Source organism: Hyperolius riggenbachi, chromosome 6, assembly GCF_040937935.1.
Source record: "Hyperolius riggenbachi isolate aHypRig1 chromosome 6, aHypRig1.pri, whole genome shotgun sequence".
Classification (NCBI taxonomy): Eukaryota; Metazoa; Chordata; class Amphibia; order Anura; family Hyperoliidae; genus Hyperolius; species Hyperolius riggenbachi.
The window spans coordinates 94,600,628-94,622,819 of NC_090651.1; the positions used below are offsets into that span (position 1 = coordinate 94,600,628).

A 22,192-nucleotide genomic window follows, 5' to 3' on the forward strand; every position below is an offset into this window, starting at 1 on the left:
TTAACTCTTCCTGTACTGGAAATAATTAGACTGATGTATCTGATCTTAATGTGTTATTTCTTAGCTGTACTACACATACAAATCATAATATCATAGTTTTTTTTTCGCTTCAGTGTCTCTTTAAAGGGTATGTATGCCCTATAAACCAGCATGCAATGCTTACAAGGACATGATAAAATTATTTGAATTGCTTCATCCACTATACTGAAGTGATGCATCATGGTCTTGCCTTTTGAACCGGTGCTAGAAACAGTATCTTCAAATGCCTTCTGCATTAAGATGTTAATTCTGCACTAAGCAGCATATCCAGTAAAATTAGGGACTGGTCAGTATTTATGCAGTGAAATTAGGGCAAGTGTATTTTGACCAGTGATTTTCTCTCGCAGATGGGCGCTCTGCATTTCGTGCCTTCCTGCAAACAGAATTCAGCGAAGAGAATCTGGAGTTCTGGATGGCCTGTGAGGAATACAGGAAGACCCGTTCCATGAACAAGCTGCCAGCAAAGGCTCGACGGATCTTCCAGGAATACATTGACGTTCAGGCTCCCAGAGAAGTAAGCTGAAATAATCTAATACTGACCTGTTTGATTTGTCTCACTAATGACATACTAAATCCATGATTCCAGGCATCTAATTACTGAAAGATGGCGTGCAATTCACTATCTGTCATAATCTTATAGCAGAACCAAGTTCAAGTAAATAAAGACCATCATATAGCAACGTAAAGGTAGTAACAATGTTTAAAGAGACTACACAGGCTAAAATCAACATGCTATGTATCATGTTCATAGGCAAACACAGGGGGGGATTAGAGCTGCCCAAAATCCCCCGTCAGACCAAGGCTGGTGCAGTGTCTGTGGATAGGCACAAGTTGAGACACCAGAAAATCTGCAGGCATCCGGCAGCTCACAGCACCGCCCCCTTTCTTTCCCTGCTACAATTGACTACAGCTGTAGCAGCAGTGTGTGTACAGAGCATGGAGCAGCAGTGTGTTTACAGAGCATGGAGCAGCTCTGTCTGGGAAACTTAAAGGCAACCAGAGACCTCGCACATTAAAGATTTGATACTTACCCAGGGCTTCCTCCTGCCCCATAAACATATCGAGCAGGAAATTGCTCGAGTTGAGCAGGTAATTGCATTATGTGTACCCAGAATGATGTCCTACCATATTATTATACTGTATGGTGCGTGGTTGAGGGAGACCTTTCAGGAATCTCGCCCTTGAAAATCCTGGGTTTGCCCCTGATTGTTCTCTTAAATCATTGTATTGCCTTCTCTGATCTTTCTTGTCTAACTCACCCTTCAAGACTAGATTGAGTTAGTCAGCGCTTAGCCCCGGCTGCTTGCAGACGAGTGCTGCGGAGCTTCTGTGGCACTCTGTATCCCCGAGAGAGTGCTTGGGCACTTGTTTGCAAAGTGGCGGGACTGAGCAACAGCATCTGCAAGGGGCGGGACTAAGCTCTGGAATTTGGCACACACTTTAATTGATGTTGAATTTCAATGAAAGACCATCTAAACCCACCCAACAAAACACACTTGGCCTGTTGGTGACTAGTTCAGGCCTATTCATGCAGTTCTGACTGCCATAGACTAGGCTATGGTTAGTGTAGGGGCATGTCAACACTAGTCTATTGGAGCCAGGAGAATGGAGGAGACACCAGGAACATTTAAGATGTTGGCAAAGAAGGATAAAGCAAGTAGTGCAATGAAGATCCCCCTCCTTGCCTATGAAAGGGTGACACTGTGTGGGGCAAGCCTTACAGGCCAGTGGTGAATTAGTCAGAACTAGCCCAACTCAATATTTGAGTAGGGTAGTTTGGAGTACTGAAGAAAAAAACACAAAGACAACGGGAGCCCAAATGGTGCAGTATGTCACAAAAGGATGAGAAAATAGGGTAAAGGGGGGTTCGACAAAGGAATACTCACAAAGGTGGATTGCACAAGGGGCAATCGACCACTTTAAGCAGGTGGAGTATCTTGACCTGACTCCACTCAGGTATACCAGCAATCCTGGAGGCGGTCGCATTCTTGGAAAAATCCCATACACTCTAGACCAGGGGTCCACAAACTTTTTGGGTCAAGGGCCAGGTCACCATACTTCAGACTGCTGGGGGCCGGAGTATACATAAAACAATGTAGAAGTCTTAGCGGGCCAGACAGTGAAGCATACCCAGGTGACAGCCTGCAGTCCAATTGGACAGCCGTGTCACCTGATGTGTAATTTGATTGGAAACCAGCGAATTACTGCTTTCTGGCTTCCATGTGGATATGTGGTGCCAGTACTGCTATTCCATATGTGGACCACCAATATTTAAAAATGTAGCTGACCGCATCTATAAGTAATATATTTGGTGTTGGGGGCCGGTAAAAAATCCTCAGGGGCCACATTCGGCCCGCGGGCCTTAGTTTGAGGACCACTGCTCTAGACCTATGAAGTGGTGGGGTTCCACCTTGGGTTAGGTGTGTGGAACTCCCCTCACTTAAAAGCGGGGGGAGTACAGTACAGGAGGTGAAGAGGCGCCCAGTCAGGGTATAAAACACTTTAAAAACAATAATAAAATTTGAAAGGAAGAGGTGGCTTACCTCATAGATGACAAATCACTTTAGAAAAATGAATTTAATAGTAATACACAAGCACAGGCAACGCGTTTCGTGGGACCCAGCCCACTTCCTCAGGCCAAATAAAGTGCTGCTCTATCTGTCAAGCCACGTTTGGGGCGCCTCTCTCTGAGGTAAGCCACCTCTTCCTTTAAAATTTTATTATTATTTGAGTAGGGTAGTTTGATTGGCATTAAAATTAAAGTTCCACAAGCTTGTTAGTCTGCAGCCTTGTGCTAGAAGACGTGCAAGGCAGTGAGAGATGTCCTGCTCTAACTCAGTACCAGCCTGTGCCACTAGGGGCATAACTACAAGGGAGCAGCCCCTGCGGCTGCAGGGTAGCCCCAAGCTGTAAGGGGATCCCAACTACTACTTTAATCGCTCTGGTAAAAGGATCCATACTTCAAATCAGGTGTTTTTGTGACTACATTTCTTATAGGTGTGAATATTATGATGGCCACGCTTGATTTATGACCCTTGCAAGATGAGCCCCCCAGGCTGCGAGGGTCACCAAGGGATAGGCAAGGGAAAGGGTGTGAACATTATGGGGCCCCTATCAAAGTTTTGCTGGGGGCCCCCTTGATTTGTAGTTACCCCTGTGTGTCACTACTCATTCTGATGGCATCTAGTGTCCCATCTCTGTGGAGGGGACTCATGTGGTAAGTTAAAGTGTAACTGTCGGGCATAAAATCAAAAATCAATTCTTTATTTTTATCTGATAAACAAGTAATAAGGATGCTAACCAGGCAATCCAAAAGTTAAAATCACTATTACTTTTCTTGTTGATAAATGATCATTCCCCAGTTTACCTGACTCTTATTTGGTACACACAAAATTTGGTACACAAAAAGGAAGTTGCAGGGCATGCTGGGTTATCCTTTTTTGCTTCTGTATTTTCCCTCAGACTAAACTAATGCAGCCTGATTCGCTGAAGCCTCTTTCCCTCCTGTTTTTCTCCCCCACACCTCTGTGGCCAGTATTTATCATGCTGAGACAATGCACTTTCTATAGTGAAGGGCAGGCAAATCAGGCAGAGGAGAGTAGGGCAGGAAATGACATCAGAATTGGCTTCAAAATAGTAGAAAAATCACTAAAATCAAAACGTGGACAGTGCAATACATATGTTATGTAAGTAGAGCAAGTATTTATCTACTATATATGTGGTTTTTTTTTCTGAGATAGTATGACTGACAGTTCCTCTTTAAGGAAACTTCTGCTCTAGCTACAGTACTTAAAATATAAGTACTTAAAATATAAAACAGACATGAGCAATTACAGATTAATTACAGCACGCCCTGCCAGTACAACTCAAGTATGCAGTAAAATCTAATTTGTTTCAGAAAGCGTTTTAATTACTTGAAGCATAAACTCATAGTTTTTATGCATGTTTAAAATTCCTTAATTAATCTTAGAAAAGTAATTTTGTATTTTTTCCATACTGTGGGAACAGAACTTTATTTCTTGTAAAACTTTTAGGCAATATTAATGTCCACATTAAACCAAATAACTTTTCTGAAAAAGACATATATTCTATTAACAAAGATTATCCCAGCTAAAGAGCATGCTGGCATGGTGGGTAGGACTCTTGTCTTGCAGCGCTGGGTCTGTGGTTCAATTCTGGGCAGCCACATTATCTGCATGAAGTTTGTATTTTCGCCTCATGTATTGGTATCCTCTGGGTACTTTGATTTCCTTCCACAAAATACAGACAGGTTGTTTGGTCCCCACAAAAGAAAAACATTGGCCTTAAGGTGGACATATCTATCATTCTGGTGGCCCATCGGGTGGATCAGCGTGACTGGGATTGAGTAGATTCGTCCGACAGATCGCTCGTGGGTCGCTCGGCAAATCGCTCGCAGGTTGGGCATGCGCGGTTCTCTAAAGACTGAACCACACATGCGAAGTGCTCTTACGACGGCCGGCGCGACAGCTACGCAGTTGGGGGTGAGCATGTGTGACTTCACCCAAATGAAGAGCCGCCAGCGGGACAGCAGAGGGGGCCAGCAGGATGCCGGGGACCTCGCGGGCAATGGTGGGCTGGAGGAAGCCCCAGGTAAGTCCTTTTTTTTTAAAGCGACAGCTCAAGGTCCCTTTAATGCCTCTCTGGGGACATCCACCACATCATTTCAAAGTTACAACTGATTCTGGGATGGAGGTCCTCAAAAACTACAATAAAATCACAGTGCAAACAGTTACTCATTTCAGTGCTAGCTGGTTATGCTGATAGAGGGCCTGCAATAAAAAGCGACCCTGTATAACTGCCATGTGCCTAGAAAGGCCCCTCTCTTATTCCCCTTGACAGCATCACAATCCTCGCCTATGGACTGGGTAAAATAGGAGGAGTTCATGTTATTGCTGCTGGACAAACAGTTACTGGTGTTCTGCAGTCTTGTGACAAGCGGGCTTTAAATTGCTTAACCCAAACTTAATTTCAGGAGGGTCACCCAGAAAGTAACAGCCAGCTTTTATCTGCCGTGCAAGGTATTCTTTTTGTGTAATTTAACTTACATTTATCAGTTCTTCCCTCACTTCATCGCTTGTCACATGACTGCAGAACACCAGTAAGTATTTGTCCAGCAGCAATAACATGAAACCCCCCCATTTTACCCAATCCATATGTGAGGAGTGTGATGATACTACATCAAAGCGATTGAAAAGAAACCCTGTAAAAACACATAAAACATGCTTAAATAAAGGAAGTGACAGTGTGATGAAATAATCAGACAATACAGTGGCCCTTATCCGATTAACTTTCTTTCCAGTGTTCCTCACAGGAGATAATTTAGCTATAATTTAGTTTTCTCACAGGAGATAATTTTTCATCTTATCTAAACATAGCTTTTTTTTTACCGCTTAGCAATTGAGAGAATACTGAAAAGTAAGTACTTGTTTTGAGTACCGGTAATTTATTGCATGGTGAAAACTTTGAGGCCGCTTGCACTGCTCCGCCTAGTGTTGGGCAAACAGTGTTCGCCACTGTTCGGGTTCTGCAGAACATCACCCTGTTCGGGTGATGTTCGGGTTCGGCCGAACACCTGATGGTGTTCGGCCAAACTGTTCGGCCATATGGCCGAACTAAGATCGCATGGCCGAACGTTACCCGAACGTTCGGCTAGCGCTGTGATTGGCCGAACGGGTCACGTGTAGTGTTGGGCGAACATCTAGATGTTCGGGTTCGGGCCGAACATGGCCGAACTCCGAACATAATGGAAGTCAATGGGGACCCGAACTTTCGTGCTTTGTAAAGCCTCCTTATATGCTACATACCCCAAATTTACAGGGTATGTGCACCTTGGGAGTGGGTACAAGAGGAAAAAATTTTTAGCAAAAAGAGCTTATAGTTTTTGAGAAAATCGATTTTAAAGTTTTAAAGGGAAAACTGTCTTTTAAATGCGGGAAATGTCTGTTTTCTTTGCACAGGTAACATGCTTTTTGTCGGCATGCAGTCATAAATGTAATACATATAAGAGGTTCCAGCAAAAGGGACCGGTAACGCTAACCCAGCAGCAGAACACGTGATGGAACAGGAGGAGGGTGGCGCAGGAGGAGAAGGCCACGCTTTGAGACACAACAACCCAGGCCTTGCATGAGGACAAGAAGCGTGCGGATAGCAATTTGCATTTTGTCGCCATGCAGTCATAAATGTAATACAGATGAGAGGTTCAATAAACAGGGACCGGAAACGCTAACCCATCACAGATGTTCATTGTTCATGTTACTTGGTTGGGGTCCGGGAGTGTTGCGTAGTCGTTTCCAATCCAGGATTGATTCATTTTAATTTGAGTCAGACGGTCTGCATTTTCTGTGGAGAGGCGGATACGCCGCCGATCTGTGACGATGCCTCCGGCAGCACTGAAACAGTGTTCCGACATAACGCTGGCTGCCGGGCAAGCCAGCACCTCTATTGCGTACATTGCCAGTTTGTGCCAGGTGTCTAGCTTCGATACCCAATAGTTGAAGGGTGCAGATGGATTGTTCAACACAGCTACGCCATCTGACATGTAGTCCTTGACCATCTTCTCCAGGCGATCGGTGTTGGAGGTGGATCTGCACGCTTGCTGTTCTGTGTGCTGCTGCATGGGTGTCAGAAAATTTTCCCACTCCAAGGACACTGCCGATACCATTCCCTTTTGGGCACTAGCTGCGGCTTGTGTTGTTTGCTGCCCTCCTGGTCGTCCTGGGTTTGCGGAAGTCAGTCTGTCGGCGTACAACTGGCTAGAGGAGGGGGAGGATGTCAATCTCCTCTCTAAAGTCTCCACAAGGGCCTGCTGGTATTCTTCCATTTTGACCTGTCTGGCTCTTTCTTCAAGCAGTTTTGGAACATTATGTTTGTACCGTGGATCCAGAAGGGTATAAACATAGTAATTGGTGTTGTCCAGAATGCGCACAATGCGTGGGTCGCGTTCAATGCAGTCCTAGGCCGAAGAGGTCATAGCCTAGGGTCACAAAACCTGTTTATTTGGGCAATTTCAATGGTGGCGAGTCTGACGTACATAAATCGCAGCAATGGCCGTTAGCAACGTCTGAATCTCACGAAATGTCTCATGCAGGTAGAAGACATATTGTTAGACTTGGGCTCCAAAGATGGGTTCCCTACATCTCTGCAAACCAGAGTTACAGGGCTCCAAATTTGGTAAAATCCCCTATAGGCTTTCATTGGGCCTCCTATTTACAGTTCCAAAATCTCACATCTTTTCAAAGGGCAATTACTCAGCAGTGGCAAATTTTCTAGCATTGTAGGGACCCTTAGGGGGAACATGACTGGTGAGTTTCGGGCCCCTAGGCTGAAGAGGTCATAGCCTAGGGTCACAAAAACCTGTTTATTTGGGCTATTTCAATGGTAGTGATGGTGGCGTACATAAATCTCAGCAATGGCCGTTAGCAAAGTCTGAATCTCACGAAATGTCTCATGCAGGTAGAAGACATATTGTTAGACTTGGATTCCAAAGATGGGGTCCCTACATCTCTGCAAACCAGAGTTACAGGGGTCCAAAATTGGTAAAATCCCCCATAGGATTTCATTGCCTCCCTATTTCACCTTCCAAAATCTCACATCTTTTCAAAGGGCAATGGCTCAGCAGTACCAAATTTTCTAGCATTGTAGGGACCCTTAGGGGGAACATGACTGGTGAGTTTCGGGCCCCTAGGCCGAAGAGGTCATAGCCTAGGGTCACAAAAACCTGTTTATTTGGGCTATTTCAATGGTAGTGATGGTGGCGTACATAAATCTCAGCCATGGCAGTTAGCAACGTCTGAATCTCACGAAATGTCTCATGCAGGTAGAAGACATATTGTTAGACTTGGATTCCAAAGATGGGGTCCCTACATCTCTGCAAACCAGAGTTACAGGGGTCCAAAATTGGTAAAATTCCCCCATAGGATTTCATTGCCTCCCTATTTCACTTTCCAAAATCTCACATCTTTTCAAAGGGCAATGGCTCAGCAGTACCAAATTTTCTAGCATTGTAGGGACCCTTAGGGGGAACATGACTGGTGAGTTTCGGGCCCCTAGGCCGAAGAGGTCATAGCCTAGGGTCACAAAAACCTGTTTATTTGGGCTATTTTAATGGTAGTGATGGTGACGTACATAAATCGCAGCAATGGCCGTTAGCAACGTCTGAATCTCACGAAATGTCTCATGCAGGTAGAAGACATATTGTTGGACTTGGATTACAAAGATGGTGTCCCTACATCTCTGCAAACCAGAGTTACAGGGGTCCAAAATTGGTAAAATCCCCCATAGGATTTCATTGCCTCCCTATTTCACTTTCCAAAATCTCACATCTTTTCAAAGGGCAATGGCTCAGCAGTACCAAATTTTCTAGCATTGTAGGGACCCTTAGGGGGATCATGACTGGTTAGTTTTGCCACTGCTGAGCCATTGCCCTTTGAAATGGTGTGAGATTTTGGAACGGTAAATAGGAGGCCCAATGAAAGCCTATGGGGGATTTTACCAATTTTGGACCCCTGTAACTCTGGTTTGCAGAGATGTAGGGACCCCATCTTTGGAATCCAAGTCTAACAATATGTCTTCTACCTGCATGAGACATTTCGTGAGATTCAGACGTTGCTATCGGCCATGGCTGAGATTTATGTACGCCACCATCACTACCATTGAAATAGCCCAAATAAACAGGTTTTTGTGACCCTAGGCTATGACCTCTTTGGCCTAGGGGCCCGAAACTCACCAGTCATGTTCCCCCTAAGGGTCCCTACAATGCTAGAAAATTTGGTACTGCTGAGCCATTGCCCTTTGAAAAGATGTGAGATTTTGGAAAGTGAAATAGGGAGGCAATGAAATCCTATGGGGGATTTTACCAATTTTGGACCCCTGTAACTCTGGTTTGCAGAGATGTAGGGACCCCATCTTTGGAATCCAAGTCTAACAATATGTCTTCTACCTGCATGAGACATTTCGTGAGATTCAGACGTTGCTAACGGCCATGGCTGAGATTTATGTACGCCACCATCACTACCATTGAAATAGCCCAAATAAACAGGTTTTTGTGACCCTAGGCTATGACCTCTTCGGCCTAGGGGCCCGAAACTCACCAGTCATGTTCCCCCTAAGGGTCCCTACAATGCTAGAAAATTTGGTACTGCTGAGCCATTGCCCTTTGAAAAGATGTGAGATTTTGGAAAGTGAAATAGGGAGGCAATGAAATCCTATGGGGGATTTTACCAATTTTGGACCCCTGTAACTCTGGTTTGCAGAGATGTAGGGACCCCATCTTTGGAATCCAAGTCTAACAATATGTCTTCTACCTGCATGAGACATTTCGTGAGATTCAGACTTTGCTAACGGCCATTGCTGAGATTTATGTACGCCACCATCACTACCATTGAAATAGCCCAAATAAACAGGTTTTTGTGACCCTAGGCTATGACCTCTTCGGCCTAGGGGCCCGAAACTCACCAGTCATGTTCCCACTAAGGGTCCCTACAATGCTAGAAAATTTGGTACTGCTGAGCCATTGCCCTTTGAAAAGATGTGAGATTTTGGAAAGTGAAATAGGGAGGCAATGAAATCCTATGGGGGAATTTTACCAATTTTGGACCCCTGTAACTCTGGTTTGCAGAGATGTAGGGACCCCATCTTTGGAATCCAAGTCTAAAAATATGTCTTCTACCTGCATAAGACATTTCGTGAGATTCAGACGTTGCTAACGGCCATGGCTGAGATTTATGTACGCCACCATCACTACCATTGAAATAGCCCAAATAAACAGGTTTTTGTGACCCTAGGCTATGACCTCTTTGGCCTAGGGGCCCGAAACTCACCAGTCATGTTCCCCCTAAGGGTCCCTACAATGCTAGAAAATTTGGTACTGCTGAGTAATTGCCCTTTGAAAAGATGTGAGATTTTGGAACTGTAAATAGGAGGCCCAATGAAAGCGTATGGGGGATTTTACCAAATTTGGAGCCCTGTAACTCTGGTTTGCAGAGATGTAGGGAACCCATCTTTGGAGCCCAAGTCTAACAATATGTCTTCTACCTGCATGAGACATTTTGTGAGATTCAGACGTTGCTAACGGCCATTGCTGCGATTTATGTACGTCAGACTCGCCACCATTGAAATTGCCCAAATAAACAGGTTTTGTGACCCTAGGCTATGACCTCTTCGGCCTAGGACTGCATTGAACGCGACCCACGCATTGTGCGCATTCTGGACAACACCAATTACTGGGTTTATACCCTTCTGGATCCACGGTACAAACACAATGTTCCAAAACTGCTTGAAGAAAGAGCCAGACAGGTCAAAATGGAAGAATACCAGCAGGCCCTTGTGGAGACTTTAGAGAGGAGATTGACATCCTCCCTCTCCTCTAGCCAGTTGTACGCCGACAGACTGACTTCCGCAAACCCAGGACGACCAGGAGGGCAGCAAACAACACAAGCCGCAGCTAGTGCCCAAAAGGGAATGGTATCGGCAGTGTCCTTGGAGTGGGAAAATTTTTTGACACCCATGCAGCAGCACACAGAACAGCAAGCGTGCAGATCCACCTCCAACACCGATCGCCTGGAGAAGATGGTCAAGGACTACATGTCAGATGGCGTAGCTGTGTTGAACAATCCATCTGCACCCTTCAACTATTGGGTATCGAAGCTAGACACCTGGCACAAACTGGCAATGTACGCAATAGAGGTGCTGGCTTGCCCGGCAGCCAGCGTTATGTCGGAACGCTGTTTCAGTGCTGCCGGAGGCATCGTCACAGATCGGCGGCGTATCCGCCTCTCCACAGAAAATGCAGACCGTCTGACTCAAATTAAAATGAATCAATCCTGGATTGGAAACGACTACGCAACACTCCCGGACCCCAACCAAGTAACATGAACAATGAACATCTGTGATGGGTTAGCGTTTCCGGTCCCTGTTTATTGAACCTCTCATCTGTATTACATTTATGACTGCATGGCGACAAAATGCAAATTGCTATCCGCTCGCTTCTTGTCCTCATGCAAGGCCTGGGTTGTTGTGTCTCAAAGCGTGGCCTTCTCCTCCTGCGCCACCCTCCTCCTGTTCCATCACGTGTGCTGCTGCTGGGTTAGCGTTATCGGTCCCTTTTCCTGGAACCTCTTATATGTATTACATTTATGACTGCATGCCGACAAAAAGCATGTTACCTGTGCAAAGAAAACAGACATTTCCCGCATTTAAAAGACAGTTTTCCCTTTGAAACTTTAAAATCGATTTTCTCAAAAACTATAAGCTCTTTTTGCTAAATTTTTTTTCCTCTTGTACCCACTCCCAAGGTGCACATACCCTGTAAATTTGGGGTATGTAGCATGTAAGGAGGCTTTACAAAGCACAAAAGTTCGGGTCCCCATTGACTTCCATTATGTTCGGAGTTCGGGTCGAACACCCGAACATCGCGGCCATGTTCGGCCTGTTCGGCCCGAACCCGAACATCTAGATGTTCGCCCAACACTCCGCCCCGCGTTACTTTTCCACTCTGCTTACCCGCCACAAGTGCCATGCAAGTCTATGGAGATTTTGCACAGTTCAAGCGTTGCAGCGCAATGTAACAATGCACCAGAAGTAGCAAAATCACCACAATCCCGACCAGGGCCGGCGCTACCATTAAGGCAAAGGAGGCAGCTGCCCCGGGGCCCCAGAGCTTGTAGGGGCCCCCAGTAGCTACAAGAGGAAAAAAACATTTCATTTCATATTGGGGGTCCCTATTCCTGCCTACCTATACTGAAAACAACTGTGCCTGGTTACCTATATTGGGGGTCCCTATTCCTGCCTACCTATACTAAGAACATCTGAGCCTGGTTACCTATATTGGGGGTCCCTGTTTCTGCCTACCTATACTGAGAACATCTGTGCCTGGTTACCTATATTGGGGGTCCCTATTCCTGCCTACCTATACTGAGAACATCTGTGCCTGGTTACCTATATTGGGGTTCCCTATTCCTGCCTACCTATACTGAGAACATCTGTGCCTGGTTAACTGTATTGGGGGTCCCTATTCCTGCCTACCTATACTGAAAACAACTGTGGCTGGTTACCTATATTGAGGGTCCCTATTCCTGCCTTTCTATAATGAAAGCATCTGTGCCTGGTTACCCCTATTGGGGATCTCTATTTTTGCCTACCGATACTGATAACATCTGTGCCTGGTTATCTATATTGGGGGTCCCTATTCCTGCCTACCTATACTGAGAACATCTGTGCCTGGTTAACTGTATTGGGGGTCCCTATTCCTGCCTACCTATACTGAGAACATCTATGCCTGGCTACCCATATTGGGCATCTCTATTTTTGCCTACCGATACTGATAACATCTGTGCCTGGTTATCTATATTGGGGGTCCCTATTCCTGCCTACCTATACTGAGAACATCTATGCCTGGTTACCTTTTACTTGTGGTCCCTGTGAGGTAATTGCTACATTGTATACAGGGGTGATAAATGCATTTATTATGTGAGATGATTACTGCATTCGCTATGGTAGTAGATTGGTGCAATGTACTGTATATGTGGGGTGATTGCTACATTGTATATGGGGGGGGGGGGGTGATAAATGCATTTATTATGCGAGTTGCCATACAATGGCAGTTTCTAGGCATCATTTTCATGCAGGGGTTAACTGAGATTTGAAAAAAAAAATGTAAGGGTTCCTTGGCCCAAAAAAAGGCTGAGAAAGGCTGACCTAGACGCAAACAAACTTACCAACTACTTTATGCTAAAATAAAGACAGACAACCAGGTTGGAAGAAAAATATTGTTTTATTGGGGCTTTGTAAATGTTTGTTTTCTTTCTTTAATTACAATTCAATTTACACGTTTATTTAGATTCATAAACATTCCTTTATTGAAATACCATATAAGCAAGAAACCGAAAACATTAGACTGCGAAGCAGTTAAACACAAACCACATTTATCAGAGTGTCCGCTTTAACCGGGCGACATTACCCAATTACATCCCCCCTTTCAAGCAGGTGACACACCCCCAATAAAATTCATAGGGCTAGCGACAATGTCTGGGAGGGAGGGCGGGGGCTGAACGCTGATGAGATCTTCAGAGCAGGTGTGTTAGCAAAACTATTGCAAACCTTTATATCTAGCTCCCTCCGCTATGATTGGGCAGCTAGAAGCCCGCCGATCCACTACCAATGACCATCCAGCTTCAGGGGAGGCAGATTATTCTCCCCTGAGAGACAGCACCTGGAACACAAAAGACAGCCAGCAGCCAGAGCCTACCAGGTGAACTTACTTACTAATTAGGGCAGGTCGGCATGGTAACAGTAAAAAAGGGTGCAGGAGGCTAGTGGACAAATTGGACGCCGCCATTGACTCCCATAATAATTATCGTTTACTGGGCGCCGAACAGGAAAAAATGGCGCCCGAGAATAATAACGTTTTCCAACGGCGCCCGAAGATTTTTCATGTTTTATAACTGCTTGCGATGATTTACGTTTCTTATTTCAATAAAACATTATTTTAAATGTTATCCCTTACTGTTTGTAAAACATTATTATTCACGAAACAAAGCGATCAGTACGTAATGTAAATTGTAATATATTTTATCCCTTACTGTTTTTAAAACATTATTCTACACACAATACAGTGATCACTAAGGAGGGTCTTAGGTTTAGGCACCACCAGGGGGTCTTAGGTTTAGGCACCAACAGGGGGGTCTTAGGTTTAGGCACCAACAGGGGGGTCTTAGGTTTAGGCACCAACAGGGGGGTCTTAGGTTTAGGCACCAACAGGGGGGGTCTAGGGGTTAGGGGTAGGTACAGGGAGGGTTACTTAGGCACCAACAGGGGGGGTCTTAGGTTTAGGCACCAACAGGGGGGTCTTAGGTTTAGGCACCAACAGGGGGTCTTAGGTTTAGGCACCAACAGGGGGGTCTTAGGTTTAGGCACCAACAGGGGGGTCTAGGGGTTAGGGGTAGGTACAGGGAGGGTTACTTAGTAATTTTTTTTTTAAACGTTATTATATGTTTCAATATTTAAACGGAAGATTAACGTTTTTACAATTGTCGATTTAATGTACATTATTTAAAGATTTATAACTTTATAAAACATAAATTTTAAACGAAATACAGTACAATACATTTTTAAACGTTATCCATGCTTATCGTTTAAAACCCCGCGCCCTTTTTTCCCAGCGCCCCTTTTTAACGTACGCGGTCGGCATACCCATGGGCTCCACATTAATTAATGGTGTCACTGCCCTAATAGCTGTTGGTGCAGTCTAGATTTTCCTTGTCTGCCAGTAGTAAAGATGATTACATCTCATTGTGGGTCACACAACATGAACGAATTACATGACGAATATCAATCATTTCCTGATCTCTGTTCTATTCTTTAACTTCTCACTTTGCAATGTATTGATTCATTTTTTCCTCCCTACTACTATTTTTCGGTAAAGTTCCTCTTCAAGTTCACAGTCAACAGCAGCTGAGTCTCTATGGGATGGGGGGAGAACACGACAGAGACTGAGTAACAGTCAGACAACAATACCAGTACAATAACCTGGGTCATGCGATTTCACATCATTAGCTCTGGCTAGTACGGTGTGCTATTTATAACCGGCTGTGGCCTCTTACATCAGCACAGATACGCCACAGACAAATATAGAAAAAAAAATATAGAATTATTCATTTAAATGACTGACATGGATAAAAATAATTGCAGAACTACATTCTCCTCTCATAAGGTCATCAGATTTTTTAGGCAAATTTAATCTCATCCACCGCTGGTGATTCAGATATTGAATAGGTCATTTCAGCCTGTTCCTATGAATCATAAATCACAGCGTTTCAGTTCAGTTCCTTGTATCGCTGACGCGAAAAAGTTTTTATTCTGTTCTGTAAATTGGTCTACACAAGACGTGATTAGCTGCTCAACCGAACGCCATTGGAGGAAAAAAAAATATTATCAGCTGAATACGTATTACTGGGCTACTTTGGTTAATTCCTAGTCTGAATCAGTTTAATATTCATGACTTGATTCATTTTGCTATTTATACTCTCGCTCCTATTTCCTGAGCGCGCAGAGTATGATATGAATAAGTAATGTGAAATAATTGTAACTTGCTGCTTATATATTCCATTACAATCCAGACACACACATGGACTGAGAAATGAAAATGGCTTGATCTACTACATTATTGCCATTCATGAAAACATTTCTACACATAATGCAGACATTTCATCTGTGGCGCTTTGATAATGGGGTACTTTGGAGCTTAAGAACATTCCATCAGTGGTGCTCAGATACCACTTTTCACTATCTGGAACTAATTCAGATCCGGATATCCAGATATCCGATCCGGGTCGGATATCCGAGTTTGACATTTTTAAACCCGAATTGAATTCGGGCCGGATTTGGATATCCGGATTGAAAACCAGAAATAGTCTTTTCAAGGCTTCTTAACCATTTTAGAAGTTAAAAACATACCACCACCACCTCTCTCCCTCTCCCTCTCTCTGGTCTTCCAGGGATTTGTAGTATGACAAAAGCAAGCTCACATAAATTGGCCAGGAATTGAACCCAGGTCAACTGCTTGGAGGGCAGCTATGCTGACCACTGTACCAACAACCACACTCACAGCAAAGGACAGCACTTTGAAGTCTGGAAGATTCCAGGGTAAGGGTGGGAAGGATGAAAAGCTAGGTGGCCATGCAACCATTCCTGCTAACCTAAAGCTTACTTATAGACAGTCATATGAGACACATTCCGGGTGCAGGGCTGTGTGGAGAGTCAACACATTGGAGACTTAAGACTTTACCAAATCCAATGCTTCAATATGGGGAAGCTTCTCTGCTGTTTGCTGTTTTTATTTTTGTTTTTAAGTGTGGTGTCACAGTTCACTCATCTCTTCAACCACAAGAAAGGCCCAGTCTTAGCTACCGTAATATCTATGTTACGGCAGGACCCTTATAACACTTTCTCTTACAGGGCTATGGAAACCGTTTTGCCCATGCGATAAAGCGAGGTGCAAAAATGAAACCATGCCTAGCAGAGGATGGTTTTGATCCATCAACCTCTGGGTTATGGGCCCAGCACACTTCCACTGCACCCCTCTGCTGCCACACAGGTATTGCTTTGTTGTAGAAAAAAGTGGCGTTAAACTTCTTGAAACAGAGTTACTTCCTCCCTCCAAAAGACACACATACATCCCCATAAAATCATTTAGCAGCAACAACTAGTCTCTGTGGCACAATTGGTTAGCACATTTGGCTGTTAACCAAAAGGTTGGTGCCAGGTTCAAGCCCACCCAGGGATAGCATTGTGTTTTGTGAAGGGAACTAATGTACCCTTCTTAAACTTGAAGATTGTATACAAATGTAAGCAGACTGCAGAGTGGTGCAGCAGGAGTGTGCTGGGCCCATAACCCAGAGGTTGATGGATCGAAACCATCCTCTGCTAGGCATGATTTCATTTTTGCACCTCGCTTTATCGCATGGGCAAAACGGTTTCCATAGCCCTGTAAGAAAAAGTGTAATAAGGGCCCTGCCGTAACATAGATATTACGGTAGCTAAGACTACTCCTGGGCCTTTCTTGTGGTTGAAGAGATGAGCGAACTGTGACACCACACTTAAAAAAAAAAACCCAGCAAACAGAGAAGCTTCCCCATATTGGAGCATTGGATTTGGTAAAGTCTTAAGCCAATGTGTTGACTCTCCACACAGCCCTGCACCCGGCATGTGTCTCATATGACTGTCTATAAGTAAGCTTTAGGTTAGCAGGAATGGTTGCATGGCCACCTAGCTTTTCATCCTTCCCACCCTTGCCCTGGAATCTTCCAGACTTCAAAGTGCTGTCCTTTGCTGTGAGTGTGGTTGTTGGTATAGTGGTGAGCATAGCTGCCCTCCAAGCAGTTGACCTGGGTTTGATTCCCAGCCAATGTATGTGAGCTTGCTTTTGACATACTACAAATCCCTGGAAGACCAGAGGGAGAGAGAGGTGGAGGTGGTACTTTTTGCCACTGAACTTGTAATCCAGATTCAGGTATCTGGGAGAAATCCGCGGCTATCCGGGTCGGCAGTGAAACTAGCCGCAGATAGGTATCCGGATTTCTGCCCAAGTATCCGGAAGCCGGATAGGGTAAAAATGGTCGGATACCCGGATATCCGAAATCCGGATGAGCATCCCTGCATTCTATATTATATATTCAATAATTAGTGACAAGGAAAAAAGTTTGCTTAAAATGTACCTGAGATGAGGCAAAATACAAAATGTATACATACCTGGGGCTTTCTCCATCCCTCACTTCGTTGTCGGCATCCTCCGTTGCCTGCAGCCTCCACAACTGGCCCTGGTAAGTCGCCCAGTAGGGGCCAGTCAGCGCAGGTGCAGTCCAGCCGTGTGTGCTCCCCCAGTTTGTTTTTCGGCTGCATGGTAATACTGTGCAGGCGCAGAACGCTCCCGGCCGCGGAAGTGCTACCGGGGGTGCGCGCAAGGCTTGCCGTGTATGCGCAGTATGCCCCGGACCGGAGAAAATTCCTAGGCCAATTTTGTGGAGGCTGCAGACAGCGGAGGACAGTGGTGAGGGAGCGATAAGGCCGGAGGGGGCTAGAGGAAGCCCCAGGTATATATACATTTTTTTATTTTGCCTCATCTCAGGTTCTCTTTAAAGAGGAACTTTAACCAAGGATTGAACTTCATTCCAATCAGTAGCTGATACTCCCCCCCCCCCCCCTCCCAGATTCCCATGAGAGAGCTTTACCTTTTCTTGAAATAGGTCATCGAGGGGGGGGGGGGGGGGGTCTGTATGGCCAATATTATGGTGAAATCCCTCCCACAGTGTGATGTCATGACCAAGGCCCTGACTGTTTGCTGTCTGTGAACCTTGTTGCTGTAATGCTGGGGGGTCATACTTTCGGACCATACTTTCTGACCACCCAGCACAACAAGGTTGAGAGCTGGATAATGGAAGAGGTTACACAGGCTGCCCAGAGCAACTGCAGCTCTGGGCTTCAGATATCGCTACAAATAAAACACAATGGCAGCGCAGTGCGATGTTACGCTGCCTTATGGTGGCCACTAATGATCCAATATTTTTCATCCAATCTTACCAAATCTATGTAGTATAAGAGTAAATTGAGTAAATATACTGAATGATACTTCAGGCAATTACCTTATATTACATATAAATGGTATGATTGGATGAAAAAGATTGGATCATTAGTGGCCACCTTTAGTTTGCACTGTGCTGCCTTAGCGATAGCAAGCACACAGACAGGTACAAGACTGGACTATAGATTGGAGCGTAACCAGTAGCAACCACAGCTCACAGTCACGTCCACAGAAGCAGAGCAAGCAGGCTAACAACAGTCACCAGCAAGCATCCACCCAGGCAACTGCAACCTATAGTTACGTTCCTAGAAACTAGAGTAGCAGGAATACTACCAGTCACCAAAGTGGTCATGGCAGAATCCAAGCTATTTGGATAATGGACTTTACTGACCCATCGCGGATGCAGCGAACATCCATCAAGCATGGAACTAGGCAATACACAGTAATAAGAAAAATAACAAACGGCTCAACTAATGGATAAATATAAATATTAACAAGTCTGCATATATATTTATCAAGGACTATAATATATAAATAGAGGAACATATGCTAGGATTTATCAAAAACTAGCTAAAGCATAAGTAATAAGGTCGCATAGAACTACAATAACAGAACTATACAGAGTAACAAGGTGCCAGCAGATCAGCATACTGACCACTATGATGGGCGGGGTATGAAATGGGAGGCAGACTTTTATGTTGGCATCAGCCAATGGATGCAGCTATGCAAATCTCCACACAGCTGAATGGTAATCACTCAATCCTGAGCTGGCTTGATTACCATTTGCTAGCTGGCTGTGAATGCAAAGGACCCTCATAAGAAATACATGCAGAATTATGTAACAACATGCATGCAGGCAATCCAGGGCTATCTGGCCGCAGCTCAGCGGCAACAAGCAATTGGTGGATTGATGACAGAATCCTGAGCTGCCCAGAACTGCAGAGCGATTGCAAATGACAATAAGACCCATTGCAAATGCACAACTGAATGCAAGCAGATAAGCCAGAACTGTCCATTTGCAGCTCCACTGCAACGGACAGAATACGCTACAGGAGGGATCCTTACAGTTGCATTGTGGGAAAAAACAGCTTTTTCCAACTGCCAAGACAGCAATATATCTCTCTTTACACGAAACTCTCAGTAACGAACATTTTGTATGACACACATGGCAGAACTAAAGATGTCACCACCAGTGATAATTTTCAGAATGTAAAGAGGAAAAGATTTTACAATGGGCAAACACTGACTGAATGATCTATAAATGAATATTGTAAACAGTAATTAATTGTATTCATTATGTTAATTTCACTACATTTCCTTTTTCAAAAAAAGGGTATGAATGGAGACAGACATACATTGTTTTACCCAGAATAAGTAAGCTCAACACTAATCCTTAAATGGACACCATACACATAAGCACAGTGGTGCTTGTTAAAGGGAAGGTCCAAGCAAAATAAAAAAAATGAGTTTCACTTACCTGGGGCTTCTACTAGCCCCATGCAGCCATCCTGTGCCCTCGTAGTCACTCACTGCTGCTCCAGTCCCCCGCTGGCAGCTTGCCGACCTCAGAGGTCGGCGGGCCGCATTGCGTACATTTTTACGCATTCCCGCTAGTGGAGGAACATTAACACATACATTTTTATGCATTACTGGTTCAATGCATAAAAATGTATGCATTGAACTAGTAATGCGTAAAATTGTATGTGCTAATTTTCCTGCACTAGCGGGAATGCGTAAAAATTTACGCAATGCGGCCCGCCGACCTTCGAGGTCGGCAAGCTGCCAGCGGGGGACTGGAGCAGCAGTAAGTGAGTACGAGGGCACAGGATGGCTGCATGGGGCTGGTAGAAGCCCCAGGTAAGTGAAACTCATTTTTTTATTTTGCTTGGACCTTCCCTTTAAAGGGGTTCTGTGGAGGGTGAAAAAAACCCCCCAAAACTGACACTTACCTGGGGCTTCTATCGCCCCCCCCCCTGTAGCTGCCTTGTTCCGCGCCATCCTCCTACGATCATCCGTTCCCTGCCACCAGTCTTGTTCAATTATTTGTCTATCTAGACGAATAGCGTGCGCTCCCGCTCGCGTCTCCTGAATACTTACTGCGAAGGCACAGTACAAGGTTTTCTCGTACTGCGCCTGCGCAGTAAGCTCCCGGAGATGGGAGCGAGCACGCGCCCGGCCACGGCCACACAGCCGCAGTCTAGATCGAAGAATATTTAGACCAGGAACAGCAGCGGGGAATGGATGATCGTAGGAGGACGGTGTGGGACATGGCAGCTACAGGGGGGGGGGGGGGGGGGGGGTAGCGATAGAAACCCCAGGTAAATGTCAGTTTTGTTTTGTTTTTTTCACCTTCCGCAGAACCCCTTTAAGCCTCTCCAACAATTTCCAATGTTCTACAAAACTAGCTTTGACCAGTCAGCAATCAACGGACATTTTCTATCAAGAAAATTCCCTTCCACAGGTACGTCCAGCTAAATATTGTTCCTATTATAGGACCACTGCAGTGAAAAAATTAAGCAGTTAAAATATGATGGAACCAACAGATTTTGGACCAGACCATCTCCTCATGAGGGATTCTCACAGTTTTATTTGTTTTCAAAAACATTCCCTGAATGTCAGTTGCTAAGTTTGACTGCCAAAATAGTGTGCAAGTGAGTAGGGAGACTGGCTGGTATCTTACTATTTTGGCAATTAGACTTAGGCCTCGATTCACTAAAGGGTGCTAAGTGTTAGCACGCCCGTGAAAAGGCACTTAGGATGCAAAAACAGCCACTTCACGCACTAATATGCGCGCAAGCGTTTGCACGTGCAAAGGTTAGCGCTGAAAAGCCTGAAAAGCTATTTTACATCTAACGGTGCGACATTTCGGCGCACCAACTTAACCTGTTGCCGCCCGCATCACGCCAATGGGCGTTGCCGTGGCGGCAGCCCCAGGACCACCTAACGCCAATTGGCGTAAAGTCCTGGGGCTGTGTTTTGCAGGAGATCGCGCGCAGGGTGCGCGGGCATCTCCTGCTTGGTGGGCGGAGCAGAGCTCCGCCTTCAGTCTCCGAGCGGCGGTTGCGTAATCGCCGTCTATTTACATGTACAGCGCTGCAATCAGCAGCAGCGCTGTACTGGGGACAGCCGTGTGACACGGCTGTCCCCTCCTGAGCAGCAGAGGTGATCGGCTGTCATAGGCCGAAGCCTATGACAGCTGATCACGGGGATTGGCTAGCGGGGGGGGGGGGGGGGGGGAGGGGGGTTTACAATTTATTTAAAAAAAAACTAAGAAAAGGGGGGAAGAATCACGTGTGTGCTGTGTTGTGCCGCCCTGCAGCTTGACCTTAAAGTTGCAGTGGCCAATTTATTGAAAAATTGCCTGGTCTTTAGGGGGGTTTAACACTGCGGTCCTCAAGAGGTTAACGCACGATCAGTAACAGCTTTGGACATGCAAACTACTTAGCACCCTAGTTTGCACATCCAAAGCTTTTAGGCCTGCTAACTGTGTTAGCATCCTTTTGTGAAGCCCTTAGTTAGCAACTGCCGTTCAGCAAATGCTTTTGAAAACATAGAAAACCCTGAGAATCCACCATGAGGAGATGGACTAGTTCAAAACCTGTCAGTTCAGTCAGATATTAACTGCTTACTTTTTTCACTGTAGTGGTCCTTTAATTATCTGATATGCAAGTAAACAGAATGAGAACTATCTATATTTAAAAATCATAACAGAAGAGATCCATTACTCATAGGCACAATACCCAGACTAGAGTAGGATGAAGTGCAAGATCATGCATGATTCACACGTTACACTTCCTGTCATGTTACCTAGCAACTACCTCTGCTTCATGTATATTTTTCTAGCATATATTATTTTGTTATGGTGTTGTTAACCAAAAATAACACACACATATATCTTCTGGAAAGTAGCAGCCGTTTTCAATTAATCAATTAAAGTAACAGTTTATAATTTTATTTTAGACGCACTAGGCCCTATTCAATTTACCTTTCTCTTGGGTTTTCTCACAGGAGGTATTTTCACACTTTATCACTAAAACACCTAGGGCTTGATTCACTAAC

At 45.0% G+C, this 22,192-nt stretch overlaps 1 protein-coding gene across 3 annotated transcripts in view; it reads left to right on the forward strand.

The window, feature by feature from the left end:
• The window catches only part of LOC137521001 (regulator of G-protein signaling 8-like), a 102,698-nt gene that overhangs the window by 72,574 nt on the left and 7,932 nt on the right, over positions 1–22,192 (forward strand). For all 3 annotated transcript variants that reach the window (XM_068239686.1, XM_068239688.1, XM_068239687.1), the window contains exon 4: positions 387–553. In XM_068239686.1, the coding sequence (XP_068095787.1) occupies positions 387–553 (167 nt within the window). The remainder of the gene's footprint in view (positions 1–386; positions 554–22,192) is intronic.